This window comes from Python bivittatus, unplaced genomic scaffold, assembly GCF_059951505.1.
Source record: "Python bivittatus isolate LINGU-HERP-01145 unplaced genomic scaffold, Pbiv_v1 ctg000810_np1212, whole genome shotgun sequence".
Taxonomy (NCBI): Eukaryota; Metazoa; Chordata; class Lepidosauria; order Squamata; family Pythonidae; genus Python; species Python bivittatus.
The window spans coordinates 3,744,782-3,765,200 of NW_028277111.1; the positions used below are offsets into that span (position 1 = coordinate 3,744,782).

At 45.5% G+C, this 20,419-nt stretch overlaps 2 protein-coding genes across 5 annotated transcripts in view; one reads left to right on the forward strand and one right to left on the reverse strand.

The window, feature by feature from the left end:
* Window positions 1-854: 854 nt before the first annotated feature.
* LOC107326455 (major histocompatibility complex class I-related protein 1-like) lies at window positions 855-20,360 on the forward strand. 3 transcript variants are annotated; one of them, XM_088129675.1, is made up of 9 exons: window positions 858-1,146; window positions 4,209-4,484; window positions 6,915-7,190; window positions 14,866-15,144; window positions 16,420-16,512; window positions 16,926-16,958; window positions 17,716-17,748; window positions 18,678-18,711; window positions 20,223-20,360. In XM_088129675.1, the coding sequence occupies exons 1-8, from the start codon at window positions 1,077-1,079 to the stop codon at window positions 18,695-18,697; spliced, it is 1,080 nt and encodes a 359-aa protein (XP_087985801.1). In that variant the 5' UTR covers window positions 858-1,076; the 3' UTR covers window positions 18,698-18,711; window positions 20,223-20,360. The 3 variants fall into 3 exon arrangements, with proteins under 3 accessions (XP_087985800.1, XP_087985802.1, XP_087985801.1); XM_088129676.1 differs by lacking the exons at window positions 17,716-17,748; window positions 18,678-18,711; window positions 20,223-20,360 and having other exon boundaries at window positions 856-1,146; window positions 16,926-16,966; XM_088129674.1 differs by lacking the exons at window positions 16,926-16,958; window positions 17,716-17,748; window positions 18,678-18,711; window positions 20,223-20,360 and having other exon boundaries at window positions 855-1,146; window positions 16,420-16,640.
* Window positions 7,969-20,419, reverse strand: part of LOC103062010 (zinc finger protein 446-like) — a 34,457-nt gene continuing 22,006 nt past the window's right edge. Inside the window, exons 4-7 of one of the 2 annotated variants that reach the window (XR_015793618.1) lie at window positions 20,266-20,395; window positions 14,808-19,748; window positions 14,112-14,158; window positions 7,969-9,271 (exon numbers count right to left, since the gene is read on the reverse strand). Coding sequence is in view for 1 of the 2 variants with exons in the window: in XM_025174518.2 (XP_025030286.2) it covers window positions 14,134-14,158; window positions 20,266-20,395 (155 nt within the window). In the remaining variant the exon portion in view is untranslated. The remainder of the gene's footprint in view (window positions 9,272-14,111; window positions 14,159-14,807; window positions 19,749-20,265; window positions 20,396-20,419) is intronic. The other variant, XM_025174518.2, reaches the window with a different exon arrangement.

The following is a 20,419-nucleotide window of genomic DNA, read 5'->3' on the forward strand; positions in this document are numbered from 1 at the left end:
GCTAAAGTGGAAGAACAAAGCCAGCCAGCTTCCACATAATATGATATTGTACACGAACCCACCATTTTCATGTTGAGTGAAGATGAGCATGGTGTTACAGCTGCAAGGAGAAACATCAATAATCTCCCCTTTGCGGATGAGACTACTCTAATAGCTGAAAAAGCAAATGATCTAGAAGCGCTAGTAAGGAAAGTCAAAGAGCACGGTGAAAAAAATGGGACTGTGATGAAATAAAAAGATCAAACTAGGGATAACAGGTACAGCAACCAGCCTTAGAACCGACAGTGGAGACACTGAAGCAGCGGATAGCTTCTGCTATTTAAGATTGACTAGGAAAGGAACCAGCAATTAAGAAACGGCTCACAGACTAACACTTGGTAGAGCAGCCATGAAGGCCTTGGAAGAGATATTCAGATGCCATGATGTGTCTAGATCTACAAAGATTACGATTGCACAAGTCATGGTATTCCCTATGACACACTATGGAAGTGAAAGTTGGATCTTGAAGAAGCAGGATAAAAAGAGTATTGATGCTTTTGAATTTTGGTATTAGAAAACATTCTAAGAGTACCATAGATCAGTCAACCTGAGCGACTTTAAGATGAGTGGACTTCAACTCCCAGAATTCCCCAGCCAGCATAGCATAGCTGGCTGGGGAATTCTGGGAGTTGAAGTCCGCGCAACTTAAAGCGGGCAAGGTTGAGAAACACTGCCTAGAATAATAAGAAATAAGGCATTAGGGAACTTCGCAGGCCCCTGACCTTTTCCCATAGGAAATACACGTCTTTGTTTTAAGAGCCGCAGGAGTCTTCGGGCGTCTCTAACCCTCCCCCCCGCCGCCCCCCACAATTTCTCTGTTGCAAGCCCTGCGTTTTCCCCTTCCCACAAAACGCTGCCCTCTGCGAAACACTCCGAAAGTTTCCCTTCGGCTTCCATCAGTTTCCATTTCCCGCCCCCACCATTCTTGTGGGACTTCAGCCAATCGCGGAGCTCCTTCTGGCTTCCTGGTCGGGCTTCGCACCGAGCCTCTCTGAGGAGAAACAGAAGAGCTGGAGAGCGTTGGGCGCGCGGGCGCTATGGCACTTCGCCGGGCGCTGGCGTTGCTGCTGGGGTTGCTGGCGACCCGCCTGCTGGGGGGCTGCTCCGGTGAGTCCCTTCGGGGGTGTGTGTGGGGTTTACGGTCCCTTTTTTTTGCTGGTCGGAATTCATTCAGGAAACCTCTCTCCCCGCTCCAGTGCTGTTACTGAGTAACCGGGCTAAGCTTGCTGTGGGAACCCGGGTTAAGAATCCATAGAGAAACGCTCCTTGGCTGGTCTTCATAACGGAGAGTCCGTCTTGATTTTCATCCTTGGACTCGATCCCCGCCATCTAAACCCCAGTAGAGGCTGTTTGGTCTGGCGGTGAAGGTTCCAGGCTAGCAAGCAGGAGGCTGTGAGTTCTAGTCCTGCCTCAGGCACCCGGCTGGGTGACTCTGGGCCAGTCCCTCTCTCTCAGCCCATCTCACCTCACAGGGTTGTTGTGGTGGGGAAAATAGGAGGAGGAAGGAGAATTAGGTATGTTCGCTGCCTTGAGTTATTTATATAAAAAAAAAAAATCTAAACCAAGGATTCTGGGATAGGCAGGGATTTGCCTCCCCGAGATGCTCCCGCCATCCCAGACCCCTGGCATGGGCAGCCTGTGATACATCTAAGTCCAGGAGAAGTTAGGACAGCCGGTCAATTCAGCTGGACTTCTTGGCACAAGACCGTAAATGGGCTATTTTGCTAGGCAAGGCTTTAGTGAAGGAGGGGCAGCAGTTTCCCCCTGTCCAGAGTACAGGATAAAATCTTCAACTTGACCTTGGCTCCGTGATTTCTTGGACACTTCCATGTTGTTTTCCTTTGTTTTCTTCTGAAATGGTTTTTGACCTCCTAATTTAGCCTCTCAGAGAGTCAGCGTAGTCTAGTGGCTAAGGCACCTAGCTAGAAACCAGGAGACCTGCGCCAGTCAGTTAGTTAGGCTCTAGTGGTCAGAAATAATATCACCAGAGAAAAACGAAAGGAGGTCAACTCAAAGGTCCTTGGGGTTTTCTGAGTTTGGTTTTTTTTTTTTTTTGCAAATGTTTCGTTACCTGGCTAGGTAACATCTTCAGTGCTAGAAGGGAGTGGGGTTTGCTCTCTGTTTATATACTGTGGCATGGCCTGCCAGTGTCGGTGGGGGTGGGGGTTCTTGGTAGTTTCTTGATTAGGGTTTACTGCTTGTGTGCCTGGTGTTAATCTTGGTGTAAATTTCTGCTTATCTGAGTGATGATCGCTGGCAAGGAGATGTTCTGGTCTTTTGTCTCCTTTTTATTGTCTCTTTTGAATAGTGTGTAGATGTTGTTTATCTCTATGTGCCTGTTGATGGCTGCCTTGTCTGAATACCAAGCTTCCAGGAATTCCCTCACATTTTTGGATTTAGCTTGGTCTAAGATGCTGACAGCTTCCCAGCTGAAATTATGGTTAAGTCTGTCCATATGTTGTGAGATTTCATCCTGTGTTCTGCTGGTTGGTGTTCATGGATATGCTCTGCTAGCCTTCTGCCCGTCTGTCCTACATAGTGCCTTTTACAGTCCTTACACTGTATGTTGTAGATGACTCCTGTTTTCTCTTCTTGGGCTACTGGGTCTTTTGGTTTACTTAAAATGTTTTGGAGGGCTTTAGTTGGTTTGTGTGCTACAGAGATGCCATGTGGTTGTAATAGTCTATTGGTGGTTTCTGAGACATTTCTGATGTATGTCAGTGTGATCCTTTTCATAGCTTGTGTGGGTTGTGTTGTAGGTTGAGTGTCAGGCACTTTTTGATAAAGTTGCGAGGATATCCATTTTGTTGGAAGATGTTGTATAGGTGGTCTGTTTCCTTTTTTTGCTGTTCTGGGTTGCTGCAATGCATTTGTGCTCACTTGAATAATGTTCTTACACAGCTCCTCTTGTGGGAGGTTGGGTTGTTGGTAATGGAGTACTTGGTTGGCGTGGGTTGTTTTCCGATAGACTCGTGTTTCCAATTTGCCATAATTTTCTCTGCTGATGAGGATATCCAGGAAGGATAGTGTGTTTTTCTCCCTGTCAAGTGAACTATATTCCTTTGAATATGTTGTTGATAGTTTCATGTGTCTTCTCTAGTTGTTCCTTGTTTATTATAACAAAAGTGTCATCTACATACCTGATCCATACTTTAGGTTGTATGCATGGAAGTGCTATAGTTTCTAGATGCCACATTACAGTCTCTGCTATGAGTCCCGACAGTGGTGATCCCATGGGTGTGCCTCTGATTTGTTGGTATATTTGTCCATCAAAGTGAAAATAGGTAGTGAGGCAGAGGTTGATGAGGTCCATGATTCTGGGTATTTCGATCTTCGTGTATTGGTTAAGTCAAGTGTGTTGTATAATACTGCTGCTATGGATTCTTTCACTAGTTCTGGGTTTATGGATGTGAAGAGTGCTGTGACATCAAATGGGACTATAATTTCACCTTCATCTATTTGTACATCTTTGAATTTCTGGAAGCAGTGTAGTGAGGAGTTGATCGAATGTTCACTGTTCTCTGTGAGGTATCCAAGCTTTTTTGTCAGTTCTTTTGCTATGTTGTATGTTGGAATCCCTGGTAAAGATACAGTCGGTTGAAGAGGTATGTCAGGCTTGTGTATTTTTGGTTGTCCATAGAAATGTGGGAGGATGGGTTCATTGCTTGTTATCCGCCACTGTTCTTCTTTTGTGATCTGGCCTTTCTTGGTTAGATCGTTAAGGGTTCTCTTGATCAGGTGGTCTAGTTTCTGTATTGGGTTGGTGTCCTCCAGTAATTCTTTGGCTTGTTGTATTGTACTGGGTTCCAGGTGTATGGACTTCAACTCCCAGAATTCTCATCAGTGGCTATGCTGCCTGTGGAATGCTGGGATTTGAAGCCCACACACTTGGAAATTGCCAAGGTTGGGAGAACCTGCTTAGAGGCTCAGATATCATGAGGGGCTGGGGCTGACCAGTAGAATTCAAGGGTCTTAGCTGGACTGTGAGAAACAGTTAGCTTAGCTTGGCTTTGTAATCAGCCAAAACCTGCACTTCCCAGGTTTAGAGACAGAATTGTAAAGCTCTCCATTTGAAGCACAAAGGTGATGGCCCTCTGGTTTGAGGGCTGCTGTGTGAGAATAGGATTGGAGGAGCGTTCCCTCATTCTTTTCTCCCTCTTCCTTGTTAGGCTCCTCCAGGCATTCTCTGCGCTATTTCTACTTGGGGATATCAGAGCCCAGCCAGGGGCTGCCACAATTCCTCACAGTGGGCTACCTGGATGACCAACCCATCACTCACTATGACAGCCTGGAGAAGACAAAGATACCTCTGGTGTCCTGGATGAAGAAGGTGGAGAAGGAGGATCCCAGCTATTGGGAAGAGGGGAGCCAGATCTTGAATGCCACTCAGCAGGTGTTCAGAAATGACCTAAAAAGAGTCCAAAACCGCTACAAGCAGAAAGGAGGTGAGTGAAGGCAGAATCAGCACTTAGAGCCTCTGGGGCATAGCAGTTAATTAATCGTATACATACGTGAAGAAAAATTATTTATTCATTTATCACATTTATATAGCTACCCATCTCACACAAAGCAACTCTGGGTGGCGTACAACAATTAAATAAAATAAATAGATAAAAACAATCATTATAAAAGATAAAAAGTGATTATTAAAATACAGCATCATCAAAAAGTTTAAAAATTTTAAAATATACAAACCCCACAGAGAGTGCAGAATATCAATTACAGTGGAGCCATCTAAGAATGTCTGTGGTTCCCAAAGACCCCCAGGCCTGATGACACAACCAGGTTTTGAGGGACTTCCAAAATGACAGCAGGGAAGGGGCCAGCCTCACTTCAAGGGGAAGAATGTTCCACAAGGAGGGAACCACGGCAGAGAAGGCCCGCCTCCTGGGACCCACCAAATGCAAGTCCCTGGGCGTTGGAACACGTAGCATCCCTTCCCTGCTGGATCTAATGGGATGGGCTGATGTGATCAGGGAGAAATAATCTGTCTGTGTTCATCCCTCATGTCTTTCTCCTCCAACCAATTGGATTAGAAGAAGGAAGTGGGTAGAGATACTGACCCCTTTGATCTCTTGCATACTGGAGAGCATGTGGGGGTAGGGGAGGAAGAATGAGAGCAGCCCCCACCCCGTAAAGAAAGGGAGATGCTGGTCTTGCTGCCCATAGGAACTATTCTGTATGGCACCAAAATTCTCCCTCCCTCTTCTTTATGTCCAAAAGCTACATTTGTGGCTCTGAACTACCACTTAGTGTGGGAAAATGAAGAGGTTTTAAAAAAATAAAACAGATGTATGAAAACTACTGAAAGTCAACATACCTATTGTACTTATTGCATGTTATTGTGTGTCAGTAGATTATATTAACTTCCTAGTTAGTGGGAGACAGGAAACAATATGCTGGCTTACAAGGAAAGGATCCTGGCTTGCACAGAATAGCCCAAGCATGCCTGGAAGAGAAAGTGGTTGTGGCTATGGCATCTTGGCCAAAATAGGTCCAAACTGACCAGGTCTATACTTGACATTAGAAGGGACCGATTAAGCCTGGTAACCTTGTCTACCTTACTAAAAATAGGGGTGAAAACCTTGATTAGACAAAGCCATGATGGGTGTCTCTGGGTCCATGTGATGATGATTATGAGGGATGGAAGAAGGGCACTTGGAATGTAAAGAGGAGTAAAATGGAATTAACAACTGGGGAGGGAGGGAGGGAGGAAGAAAGCTCTGTTGTGTGTCTGTTAACCTAAGAGAAAGGGCAAACCTTTAATAAATCTGAATGAAGTTAGTCTGATCTGGTGCAATGGAGTTTATATATTATTAATTTAACTTATAGCAATTCATATGGCCGCCCATCTTGCACTTGTGACTCTGCACAGCAGACATAAGATTCCAAAGAACAAATGGAAGAAAAAGACAACTAATAATAATTAATAGTTAACTAATAATTAACAAGATAATGGCACCCAAACACTATCTGATTCAAATCATAGAAAACACGAAATCACATTGTTTCCTCCCCCAACCTTCAGACCCCAGGCCCAAAGAAATATCCAGCACTTCATGAAATGCTAGCAGTCACGGCCAAATGAATCTGGGGGAGGGGGGGCATGGGATTCCAGAGGGCAGGCCTGTGACGGAGAAGGCACACTTCGTGGATCCTGTCAGGCGGGACTGGTTAATGGACGGGAGTACACGAAGGGAAGGTGGAGGTTTATTAATGCAAGCTCTAAAATGCATGTCAGAAAGTATAAATTAGTTATCTAGGCGGTATGGGCTGAACAGACTTTATTTTCTGCAGTTCTTAAAAAATATTTGAATGTGAGAAAGAAAGTTTACTGTAGGTTGATTTAGAGAAAGCCTATGGTGAAATGAATAGTTTTGGGTTAAGGAATGTTTCATGTGCATATGAGTTAAAAGTTGGCTGCTGAATGCCCTCTGGGTAGTATGCTGTATGGTGGAGGTACAGCAAGTGTGAGACTAAATGGAATACTTAGCAAACTTTCAGAACTGAGCAGGGAGTAAGGCAAGGATGGATGATCTCTCCTTGATTGCTTAATGCATTTTTGGATAAATGGTTGTATGGAGGTGATGAGATCTTTTCATTCTTCAGGGGCTGTCGCAGGGAAGAGGGTATAGATTTACTCTTCATAGCACCTGAAGGTAGGACAAGATCCAGTGGGTGGAAGTTTTACAGAAAGAGATCCAATCTCATGAGGTGGAATGTCCTGTCAGAGCTATTAAGCAGTGGAATAGTCTGCCTCCTGGAGCTGTGGGTACCTACTTCTGGTGGGATGGCGGGAACCTCAGCCTCTTTTGTGGGGTATCTGAGGAGGGGCCATTTGGGCCCTTCCTCACTCCTTTTGTGTTTTTTTTCAGGGCTTCACACCTGGCAAGCAATTTATGGCTGTGAGCTCAGAGGAGACGGGAACAAAGGTGGTTATTCACGGTATGGCTACGATGGGAGGAACTTCATCAGCTTTGACAAGGAGACCCTCAGCTGGGTGGCAGCCGAGCCCCAGGCCCAGATCACCAAGACGAATTGGGAAATTAATCTGCAGTGGTCCCAGAGAAATAAATTCTACCTGGAAGAGGAATGCATTGAGTGGCTGGAAAAGTACCTGTCCTATGGGAAGGAGACACTGCTGAGGACAGGTGCGTGCCTCGGGGGAGGAGAAACACAGTGCTGGATTTAGACTTGGTGAGGGCCTAAGATAAATAAGCTTGGAGGCCCCTTGTTAGAAAGTTACACCAGAAGATCTCACTAAGGTGCATACCAAAACAGGGCCTTGGGTCGCCACAAAAAAACTGAAAACATATATTTGCCTTTTAATTAATAGCAAGGTATCTGAAGTGAAAAATACAAATTATTTTCAAATGAATGCATGTAATGATTACATATTTATCATGTGGCTGGCTTGATCTCTCTCATAGATTATAATATAGTATACCCTGGAAACGATACTTAAATGTAATCTTTACAATAATTTTAAGATTCATTACTATATATACAAAATGCTGACAAAATAAGTAATCTGGATCACTTTTATTCATATAAGTAATAATGAACTTGTTTGCAAAATCAGGAAACTGATATTCTGAAATTTTCTGAGGCCGCGTGGATTGTGAGGCCCTAAGCTGTAGCTTGTTTAGTTTATGCCTAAATCCAGAAATGTCATCTAGGGAGAGGCAAGTAGTACAGGAAAAGGGGTTTCAAGGGTATTACTTCTCCCCTTCACCAATTAATCCCAGACCAGGCAAGCAATCTGTGTCCTAAAAAGGGGCACTGCCCCATTTAATAACAATAATTTATTAAGTTTTATGCTGCCCAACTCCCAGTGACTCTGGGTGGTTTACAAATGGTTAAAAACATTTAGAAACAAGGAAACAACAAAAAAGAATAAAGGTGGCAGAAATGATGAAACCAGATGGGAACAGAGAAAAGGGGGGCTTCAATCACCCTCGCCAAAGGCCAGGGCAAAGAGCCAGGTTTTCAGGGCCCTTCAAAACACCAGTAGGGTGGGGGTCATTCAAATCTCAGGGGGAACCTCATTGCAGAGGGCAGGTACTATAACAGAGAAGGCACACTTTCGGGTTCCCAACAGATTAGGGGTCCTCAACCTTGGCAACTTTAAGACATGTGGACTTCAACTCCCAGAATCCCCCAGCCAGCATATGTTGAAGTTGTGGAGTTGAAGTCTACATGTCTTAAAGTTGCCAAGGTTGAGGAACCCTGCAATAGATGGCATTGTTTAACTGAAGGAACCCAGAGTGAGTTATTAAGTTACAGTAACAGGTTCTTGCAAGTCTGAGACGCTTTCTCAAATTACATTTTTGCCCTGCACTCAGATTTCTTTTATCTGACTATTATATTGGCTGGGGATCTTCCTGTTCCACAGTTATTCCTTCTGCCTATTACAACCATGTAGGACTTTATAGGTAGCAACCAGTGCCTTGACAGCTGGCAACCACAAAGCAGAGGAGTCGCATTGGCATATGGAGGCATGCCCATCACTGCCTGTGCTGCTGCATTTCTGGATCAGCTGAAGCTTCTGGGTGGTCTTCAAGGGCAGCCCCATGTAGAGTGCATTGCAGTACTCAAGCAATGAAGTAGCTTCAGGGTATGGGGGACAGGGAGATGCATTTGGGGATGCTTCAGTTCCAAGAGAGGAAAGCTTGCAGAGGGGAGAGTGCATTGGGAGTGGGTCTTCCTCCCTTTGTTTCTCTTTGCAGGGGTGCTTATAGTGCAGCTCTCCCTGCAGCTGAAATGGTACAGCCCACTCTTCTGTCTCTAATTCCTTCTACAGAGACTGGCCCATGGGGAAACTGAATGGAAACTGAATGGGGCTGGCATCCTAGGTGTTGCTCTTCAATAGGAAAAAGTCAGTGATTCTAGTGGGAGTGGAGGTGGGGAGGAAGCTCAAATAGGAATTCTAGGACTCTTTCTCCACCTTTGAAAAAAATGGATGACCAGGAAGGAAAAAGTAAGAGCAAACCAGGTGTGTTGAACATGACAGGCTTTCAGTTTGAGTTGATTGTTTTGTGGTGCCCATCTTCTGTGTGTGCGTTGGTTGTTTTGTATATTGTTGTAATGATTTTTCTTGTGAGTTCATTTTTACTGTGTCATAGGACATCCAGAGTACAGATTGAGGCAGGTTACTGTCATGGTCCCAGCTCTGGACTTGAGTCTGAATCTGAGGAAGCTGAAGATGTTACCTAGTCAGGTAATGAAACGTCTGCAATAAAATAACCAAGCTTAGAGAACCCCAAGGACTTCACAGTTCGACCCTAAGCTACAGATGTTGTCTTCTGTTGGTACCACACATGGGTGTCAAATGCTTCAGAAAGCACGCAGATGGGAGAAATTTGCAAGTAGGCAACCTCCACCAAGGAGCTTTGTAGATGAATGTCTATGACAGCATACCCTGCCCACCAGTGGCAGATACAAACCTCCAATAAACTGCACAGCTGGATGGAAAATAGCTCAGTAAAGAGGCTGAAAAATGATACAACTAATGATCATGGATGCTCACCTCAGATTCAACAAATACCAGCACACCACCAGAATTTTGGTGCAGCCCTAGAAGCAGCATTTAAAACCACAGAACTTGCCACAGAGACCCAAGAAAACATAAGGCAGACCATCATACCATGGACCAGAAGAACACAGAAGCAGAACCAACTCAAAGCAGAGGACAGAGCAACCCAGTACAATACAAGCCAAAGAATTACTGGAGGACACCAACCCAATACAGAAACTAGACCACCTGATCAAGAGAACCCTTAACGACCTAACCAAGAAAGGCCAGATCACAAAAGAAGAACAATGGCAGATGAAAAGCAGGGGACCCATCCCCCCATGCTTCTATGGACACTCCAAAATAAACAAGCCTGACATCTCTCTCCAACCAACTGTATCGTTACCAGGGACCCTAACATACAGCATAGCAAAAGAACTGACAAAAAAGCTTAGACACCTCACAGAGGGGAGCAAATATTCTATCAAGTCCCCACTACAGTGCTTCTAGGAAATCAGAGACCTAAAAATAGATAAAGATGAAAGTGTGGTTTCATTTGATGTCACAGCATTCTTTACATCCATAGACTCAGAACTAGCGAAAGAATCCACGTCAGCAGTACTACAAAACACACCCGACCTAACCAAATACACTAAGATTGAAATACCCAGAGTCATGGACCTCATCAGCCTCTGCCTCACAACTTATTTTCAATTTGATGGACAAATATACCAACAAATCAGAGGAACGCCCATAGGATCACCAACTCTTTGGATGGTCTCTGGCGGGAACGGGATGGGGGTAGTGCATCCATCCTTGCTCGTCTTGACCTCTCAGCGGCTTTCGATACCATCGACCATGGTATCCTTTTGGGTTGGCTCGGGGAGTTGGGGGTGGATGGCACAGTTTTGTGCTGGTTCACCTCCTTCCTCCAGGGCCGGTCCCAATCGGTGTTGATAGGGAGCAAGAGGTCCAGCCTGCAATCCCTCCTTTGTGGGGTGCTGCTGGGTTCCGTACTTTCCCCGCTCCTTTTTAACATCTACATGAAACCACTGGGTGAGATCATCCGCCACCATGGGATGAGGTATCATCAATATGCAGATAATACCCAGTTATACACCTCCATCCCAGGTGATCTGAGTGATGCTGTGACTACCCTTTCATGGTGCCTGGAGGCTGTGGGGGTCTGGATGGGGAACAACAGGCTTCAGCTGCATCCTGGTAAGACGGAGTGGCTGTGGGTTGGGGGCTCCTCTGTATCTGGAAGTTTACCATCTTTGGTTCTGGATGGGGTGGCACTACCCCAGACAGACCTAGTGCGTAATCTGGGGATCCTTCTGGACTCATGACTCCTGCTTGAAGAGAAGGTGGCTGTCATGGCCAGGAGGGCCTTTGCTCAACTACGTGTTGTGCACCAGTTACACCCTTTCCTGGATCGGGAGGCCCTCCACTCAGTCACTCATGCCCTAGTCATCTCCCGTATAGACTATTGCAAAGCACTCTACATGGGGCTACCCTTGAAAAGTATCTGGAAGTGACAGTGGGTTCAAAATGCAGCCGCGCAGGCAATTTTGGGTGCCCCAAAGATGGCACATGTCACACCTTTGCTGTGCAAGCTGCACTGGGTCCCAGTTTGCTTCCGGGTCCAATTCAAGGTGTTGGTTATCACCTTTAAAGCCCTACATAGCATGGGACTGGGTTACCTGAGGGATCATCTCACCCCCAGTATATCGACTCCACTGTCAAGCAGAGAGGGTATGCTGCAGACCCCGTCGATGAAAGAATGTCAACTGGCAGGGCCCAGAAGAAGAGCCTTCTCTGCTGTGGCCCCCACCCTATGAAATACCCTTCCCCCAGAAGTGAGGCAGGCCCATACTCTCTTGACCTTTCAGAAAGCAGTCAAGACCTGGCTCTGCCAACTTGCAGGGGGCGAGAAAAGGGGCAACCAGCCCTGGGGGTGGCTCGCACCTTGAAGATGCTCCCTTATGTTAATATCTTTTTGATCACCAGCATCTTGGAAGATATTATTATTTATGTATGTATTTGGTTTTATTGTATTTTTATACTATTTTTATTCTATTTCAACTGATATTTATTTGTTGTTTTTACTATAAACTGCCCAGAGTCACTTCCTCATAAGATGGGCAATGTCTAAATCTGAAATATAAATAAACTCTCAGGACTCATAGCAGAGATTGTAATGCAGCATCTAAAAACTATAGCACTTCCATGCATTCAACCAAAAATATGGATCCAGTATGTAGATGTCACCTTTGTCATAATAAAAAAAGGAACAACTAGAGAAAACACATGAAAAATCAACATCTTCAAAGGAATAAAATTTACAAGGGAAGATGAAAACAACAACACACTATCCTTCCTGGACATCCACATCAGCAGAGGAAATTATGGCAAATTGGAAACACAAGTCTATCGGAAAACAACCCACACTAACCAAGTGTTCCATTACCAAAGTAACAACCAACCTCCCACAAGAGGAGCTGTGTAGGAACATTATTCAAATGAGCGCAAATGCACTACAGCAGAAAAAGGAAACAGACCGCCTATACAACATCGTGCAACAAAATGGATATCCATGCAACTTTATCAAAAAGTGCCTGACACTCAACCTGCTAGAACACAACCCACACAAGCTATGAAAAGGGTCACACTGCCATACGTCAGAAATGTCTCAGAAACTACCAACAGACTATTACAACCACATGGCCTCTCTGTAGCACACAAACTAACTAACGCCCTCCAAAACATCTTAAGCAAACCAAAAGACCCAGTAGCCCAAGAAGAGGAAACAGGAGTCATCTACAACATGCAGTGTAAGGACTGTAACAACCACTATGTAGGACAGACAGGCAGAAGGCTGGCAGAGCGCATCCATGACACCATCGTGTCAGAAGACACAATGAAAACTACTTAATCTCACAACATATGGATAGACTTAACCACAGTTTCAACTGGGAAACACCAGGATTAACACCAGTCAAACAAGCAGTAAACAATACCCTAATCAAGGAACTACCAACTCAAACAATCTGGCAGTAAACAACAGCCTAATCTAGGAACTATCAAGGAAAAAACACCTCTCCCACCATACAGGGCCAACCACTGTATATAAACGGAGAGTAAACCCCACTCCATCCTAGCACTGAAGATGTTACTTAATTGGGTAATGAAATGTCTGCAAGAAAACAATGAAGCTCAGAGAACCCCAAGCACTCCACGGTTCAACGCTGAGCTACAGATCCTCTCTTCTGTCGGCTGAGGAAGCTGCTCCAGCTGAGTCTGTGGAATGTCAGCCTCAGGAAGGACAAAGGGAGACATCACATGATCAATCACAGGCACCACCTGAGCAGCTGGAGCCAGGTGAGAATGTCATAAGGCCTCCCAGTCCCTGCACCGGGTGGGTAGAAAGGAGAGCAGAACAGTGAAAGTCTATTAGGTTATGCAGAAAGCAAAGATGCAAGCAGTCTGATTAATGACAGCTGCCTGCAGCTCTGTTTAAGAAAGAAGCTCTCAGATAAGTTTCTTGCTGGAAACAATGTCTGGCATCTGACTTGTGTGTGTTGTGAGATTCATGTCTGGATCCTGCTTCTTGGACCTTTGAGCTGGCTGACAACCTTGACCTGGCTCTGAAACCTTGGACTGGCTTTAGGCAATTGATTCTTTGGCATGCTTCTATTCTCAAAGCAAATGTTGCAGCCAAGCCTTGGCTCCATTTACATTCCTGTGTTTGTTTGCATTCCTTGTTTCATTGTAAATCCTTCAGCTAGTAGTAAACTGATAATTACTCAAGAAACTGTGTGTGCTAGGTGCGACTGAAGCCTGAAGCAGGATAGTTACACAAATTGGAGAGAGAGAGAGAGATGAATAGAGGGGAAGGGAAGGAGTGGAGGTTTAGAAGGAAGGAGTCAGCAACCTTCTGAGTCCCTGGCCACCTGCCTCTCCCAGAGGGAGGGAAGGAAGGAAGGGGGAAAGGAGGAGGAGGAGGAGGAGGAGGAGGGAGGGAAAGTCAGGAAGTAGAGAAAGAGGATGGATGGATGGATGGAAGGAAGGAAGGAAGGATTTCATTGCAGTGGAGCAGAGAGACAAAGGTAGTCCTCACTTAACCACCACAATTGGGACCAGCAACTCCATTGTTAAGAGATGTGGTTGTAAAGGGAAACATGACTCTGCCTGACTTATGACATCAGTTTTGCTGAGGTCATTAAGTGAATCACCTGCAGTCATTAGGTATGATGTTACATGATCACAACTTGCAACTTACTTCCCCATAAACTTTGTCGGAAGCTGTCAGAAGGAGTTATCGAAGGTAGATAGGTCTAAGAGAACCAGAACATGGCAAATCCAATGCTGTTCCCCTCAAGGAAACAGCCAAAGTCAGTCTAAATTAAATTGAGTTTATGATGTTCAGATTTGAGGGTTCTGAACCAGTTTGGCCCCAGAAACTCAATCACTTTTAGCCCTGAGCCCAAAGGAGCTCGCTGGAAAAATTCAATTCCTGTGGCTGAGTTTATCGACTTGCCAAAATTTACCTACTTACTTGGGCTCAAATGCTCCTCCAGTCAGAAAAAATGTCTCTGCATACCCCTATACAGTAAAAAAAAAAAAAGTCAAAAACAGTAAATTGTAAGACCAAAAGCAAACTACAACAAACAGAAAAAAAATGAATGAATAATTAGAACAAATCCCTGTCAAGCCCCATGCAGCTGGCCAAACAAAGGAATCAAGAACTAACCAAGTTCAGTAAAGTAACTTCTATTACTTTCAGCTAAAGGGGTTGGACAACTGTCACATCTTCTTTCTCTTAGTCCACTCCACCAACTTGGCCAGATTAGGTTGCAATCTCATTCTGAGCATTGGCCAGACCTCCCAATTTTGTGTCATCTGCACATCTGATAAGCAGCCCTTCAATTCTGTTTTTTGGTGATTAATAAAAATGTTGCTTAATAGTGGCTCCCATAAAGGAAACCTGTTAACTCACCCACCATCTCTTCCTTTCCCAGCCTCCCACAACCCCTTTTCTATGCAGCATTTACAAAGATTTGCGATCTGCCTGGATCAGTGTTAAATCTCTGCTGCTAAATCACAGGATGGGGCCATGTAGCCCTTCAGCTCCAAAGGCAAAAAGGTGCTTTGAGAGGTGGTGAAGGCAAATACTTAAAGCAGCTCTTCCTTTTTGCTAAGATTGTCAACAGTTGCTGGGCAGTCCTGGAAAAAAACACAAACATGAATTTACTTATCCAATCAGCTGCTGTGGAAATTCAGTGTTAATTCTGGTGTTGCGATTTCTGCAGAGGCCCCAGTGGTGACGGTGAGCAGGACGGAGGCTGACGATGGGATGGAAACTCACTTCTGCCGCGTCAATGGCTTCTACCCCAAGGAGATCGATGCCTCCTGGAGGAGGGACGGGGAGGTCTGGCTGCAGGACACCTTCCGTGGGTCTGTGGCCCCCAATGCAGATGGGACCTACCACTACTGGCTCAGCATCCGGATCGATCCCAAAGAGAGGGACCGCTATTGGTGCCGCGTGGAGCACGACAGCCTGCAGGAGCCTGTGGACAAAGCCTTGAAGGGTGAGAGGCTCCAGGGAGGGAGAGGCTGGGCTCTTTTTCAGGATGGAGGATTGTGGGAGAGAAATTTGACCCCACCTGTGTCCAGATGTGAGCATCCTTGAGCTTTAATCCAGTGGTTTTTCCCATGTTTGAGGCTTGTGGACCTGCAGGGAATAGTCCGTAGAATCGGCTTCCGGTTCTTGAAAGGAAGCGGCGGAGTCCCACCCCAGTGGTTGGCCCATCCTGAGGAAATGCACCCAGATCCTCCCTTAGCTTCTCTCTCGTCCCTGTTTGCTGCCTCCAGCAGAGGAGGAGGACTTATGCTGAGCCCAGAAACAGGTTTCCTTTTGTTTGGAATTCCTCAGTGCAAAAATCAGGAGGAGTCAGGTAGCCGCTTTTATGAATTCCAAATTGTATTAAAATGTGTGAACTGCAGCCTGGTGAGAGAGAGTAACAGAAGGAAAGGATGGTTGAAGGTGAATTTTCACCCTGAGGAGGAAGAGGAGGGACAGAGTTCAATGGGCCCTTCTTAGGCCAGCCAGAGTTGGGGAAAGTAAAATGACATCATCACGTATACAGTCGTAGGACTGTGCTGCTTTCACTGCTAATTTCGGGGGGGGGGGAGAGATGATGGGAAAGGTAGTTTGTCATGGCAACTAGTGCATTGATGCAATAATTGAACAACAGCAGGGAAAGAATACAGACTTCTTGGGTTCTATTAAGAAGGGTGTCATAGTGACCATGTAACCTTTGGGGCAGTTTTCTTGTAAAGTTCATTGATAAGCAGTAGCAGCCTTTTGTCTGTAGAGGGGTTTTGGAATTTGTGCCACAAATGAGGGCTGGAAAGTAGGTCAAACGCTGCTCTAAAGTCTATAATGGCTGCACAGAGCGAAGCCTGTGGTTTGGAGCTGCCTTTTGGCCAGATGTTGTGGAACTGGAGCACAACCAAAGAGGGAGTGGCCAGTTTTAAATCCAGTTTGTTCCAATACGTTGTTCTCTGAATCCAGCCAGTCCAGGAGCCTAACAGCAAAATGCTCAGCATGTATCTCGCTGGTGATGCTGAGGAGTTGATGGGTCAGGAATTAGCTGGAGGATTCCAAATCCCTTTTTTTTTTTTAAATAAATGGAGACTATTAAGACAAGACCCCAATCATTGCTTTGCACTCAATACATGTAAACAAAGAAGTGAGTGCTGTTGCCAAATAAGTTTTAATATTTTCCATTCTGTTGGCTGCCATGGTTTTCTCTCAATAGGTATGGCTTCTCTTCAATTATCTCCTTTTTCTCTGAATTCAGTTCCAGAATCCAACCTGGGGCTCATCATCGGCTGCCTTGTGGCTGTTGTTGTCCTGGTGATTGTTGTGACTGCTGTGATCTTGGTATATCGCAGTAAGTGTCCTATAACTACCTTTGCTGGGTGGTTGTGGAAGAAGGTGGGGAGATTCCTACCAAGCCTCTCACGGTTCTGTCTCTTTCAAAGGCTTTGGTCAAAGACCAGCAGAGGAGGATTTCAGTGAAAATCTTCCTCCTCTCGCAGCTGCTGCTGCTTTCCCCATTTCCCTCCATCCATCTCAGAGGCAGAAGGTCTCTCTTGGAGCAAATCTGGTGGGGTCTTTGCAGTCTGAAGATCTTCCTGTGTCTCTTAAGGTAGTTAAGGTGTCTTAACTACCTTAAATAGTAGATGTGAGAAGAGGTTGTGACTAAACAACTGTGAAAAGACCTCCTGGGGCTCTTCCTCCTACAGAGGAGGAGATTGGATGATCTCTGATCTTTTTAGTTTTGACTGATTTTTGTCCTTGCAGAAAAACGTCAAGAAGGCTACAAGGCAGCATCAAGTGAGTGATTTGTCCTCTTTACATGTTAACTCCAATTCAGAGCAGGGATCAGAGGTAGCATCAGTTGAAGGGTGTGTGTGTGTGCTTGTGTGTGTCCAAACAGAAAAGCAGCTCATGAAGCTGCAGAATTGTGCTATCTTCCTCTTCCTCCCAAGAACCAAGCTGGGGGAGGTGGGTCCCCTTTTCATTACAGCCAGGCTGTTCCTGGGAGTGGAGACCACAAGGAGAAATATCTGGTACAAGGAAGTCTCAAGAAGGTGAGAAGACCTGGCTGGGTGGAAGATCCATCTGATGGAGAAGCTGTTCTGTTTTCCAAGTATGCGGAAAGGAAAGGCTTGGCCATAATCTGGTCAGGAAGCTCCGTAAAAGTAGTGAACAAAGAAGGGATTTAGGAGAAAAGGAGCTTTGGTAGATGCCAGCTGGATCTCCTCTTGTTCTCCCATTACAAGGCTCTCTAAGTATGAACTGACTGGAGAAAGAAACTTTGGAGCCATCTGTATCCTCACCTCAGCTGCACCCTGTGGCTGTAGAATTCCTGGAATGTTGCTCTGTGTGGATGTATGTATGTATGTATGTATGTTAAGAATTCTTTCCTATGTCTCTCAGCTAAAGCAGCTTGGTTGAAACTCTGTGGGTGTATTTGTGCATGTGTGTGTGAAGGCGAGAGGGAGCTGGAGTCAGAAGGAGCGGAGTTTCTCCATCTCTTCCCATCGAGCAAAGGGACCGACCTCCCCACCTACTTTTCTTTCTTTTCCAGCGAGTGACAAAGGATCCGACAGTTCAAGCCCAGGTAAGCCGGAGGGAGCCGCTCCTGAATGAGGAAGAGCAACTCTGCCTCTTAGCAAGAGTGCTGGGGATTGAGGGGCGGGGTGAAAAGAGGGAGAGCCCCCCACTCCCCCTGTTTTTAAAGGGCCTCCTAATGCACACTCCATGTGTTTCCTCTGTGTGTAGTTCTGGTGAAACCAGGATTTATTGGGACAGAACTGGAACAAAGGATAGATAAATCTATTGAGATTTAAATTGATACTGTTACCTTTTCTATGGACACTTTTTCGCATAGTGTAAATGTGGGTGGGAGAATTGTTTTTCTTCAGTTTACTTAGATGGCAAGTCGTTCACGAACAATTAAATTATTTTACATGATTATATGAACAGAAAGTATCAGACTGGAAAAATGGTTTCTCATTAAAGGGGGTTTAAGTGAAATTACTTATTTTTCACTTGTCCTAAGGAGCTCCCAAAGTCTCTTTTTTTCCTTCAATTTAAATAATTTTGTTCTCTTTCTTTCCTTCTTCCTCCTTTTATCCTGTACAAAATCAAGTGCTTCACTTTTCTCCCATCTCCTCTCTTTTCCTTGATTTTTAACAAAGTTATAAAATTTACTTTTCTCCCACTGCTTTGTTCCTGTAGAGGAGAAAGGGAAATTCTCTCCCTGTTGGATTTCCAGCCTCGTTCATTCAGGCAGGGAGTCAGCCCCAGAGCCTGCATGGCGGAGCCTGGGCCCCTTTGGAAGAAAGAGCCCCTCAGCTTTGGGTGGGAAGTAGGGAAACCACCAGAAATGTCATGAGCCTCAGTGGTTAGCGACTGTTCTGGTTGCACAGCCTGGTCTCTGAGAGGTTCATGGAGCTGAAGAGGTTTAATTGTGCAGAGAGAGATGCCTCCTCCTCAGAGGATCTGAACAAGGGAGAGACTCACTCTTTGTCTTTCTTCCCAATGTAGGGAACGTCAAAGTCATTTAGCAGCAGCCTGGCAGGTGAGTGTCCCTGGTGGGGCTGTTTTGGGGGGAAGGAGGAAGGGAGGTGAGGGCTTTCAGGTCAAAGGACCCATTGATGGTGAAGATCCTTTGGGAAAATAAAAACTTGGATATACGAATATTAAAAAATGCATACATGTATACAAGTCTACAAGTCAATTTCCCCAAAGTCACAGGCAAAAATTACCAGAAAAAAAAGGACACAAAGATGTTTAGAAGAGCTTCTCTGGAATGAAGCAACTTTAAGTAGTTCCAAACATTCCTGTTCCCTGTTGTGCTTTTACACTCTGTGAAAAATTATTTCCAGGCCAAATTAATTTAATAAATGACTAACAATCAATTGACCACTCTCTCTATCATAAGGCTATCAGACCTGATCTGCAAAAATCCATTCGTTGTCAGCAAAGAGATACAGGAAACACTAACTTTGCTTCTTATTCTGGATTTCTGCAGACTAGTACTAATCAATCATCCAGTAAAATGGATAATGGAATAGCTTCATTTCCACATTCCCTTCCACCATAAGGTACCCCGAGACTTGATGATTAATGGAAAGACATTTCTTTGGCTACTTGTTCCCATAATGTTCTGCCTGCTTTACCTTGAGGCCTCCCATTATTTCGAGGATGCCTTCCCCAAAATCAGGACTGTCCCTGTAAAACTGGAATTTAATCTTGGAAATATGTTTCAGGCACTGATAGTGCCTTCTGTTGACTAAAACCTAGTCATGGCAGGTTATTGGGAATTTTTAATGACATTCCCAATGAAATCCATTGTGAGGGTAAAACAGGAAGGAACATAAAATGCAAATGCGAAGCACCATGAGAACAGGGCTCCTGCTGTTCTCCAAATAGGGCGCCTGTACTCACGCAACCTGGGGAAGACCAGATGGTTTCCGAGGGATTGCAAGAACGGGGTGGGCAATTGGGAGAAAGAATGAGACAAGCAGCTTGGAGAACGACACAGTGATCACCCTGCATGGAGGATCCCTCCCGCGGAGTACGAGGAGAGGAGGAGAGCCGCTGGACCCCGCATATCTGTAACGTAGAATAGTCCGGCTCTGGGATCTCCCTCCTCGTGCATCGCCTGCAACTCCCGACACAGCCCTGACCCAATCAGGCGGGCGGGCCAGATAAATGACCCTGGCAGGCCGTATCCGGCTCGCGGGCCATAGTTTGAGAACCCCTGATCTAGAGGGATGGAAGCCGCCAAGTCTGGATCCAAAGACGACTCAAGGAGCGGATGGGCTTCAGGAACCCTTTTATCCCCCAAAGTCCTTGCTTTGTTGATTCACAAGACTGGCAGCTACAATTACTTTGTTAATTTACAAGTCTGGTAGCTGTTGATGGGATTGGGTGAGGTTCCCACGCACTCAGGCCCAACTTCTTTTGTCTGGTTCAGGCGGCATTTTTTCCTTTGTTTCCTTAATCGTTTTTTTCCTTCTCATCTACCTCCCTGAAAGGATTTTGGCTTTTTGTCCTCTCTGCTTACACGCCTGCTTCATCTTTTAGTTATGGCAGCTTCAGCCCAGTCTCACACCTGTTTGGGCCTCACCTGCTTTCACCTCCTGAAGAAGGTCCGGTCCTGCCGCACCAGAGAAGAGAAGAGCAAGTTGTGAGTCCGGATGACCATCCGAGAGACGGTGAACAGGAAGAGCCCCCCGCGGCAGCTGGCAAATGTGGAGCTAGAAGGGAAACGGCAGAGGGGT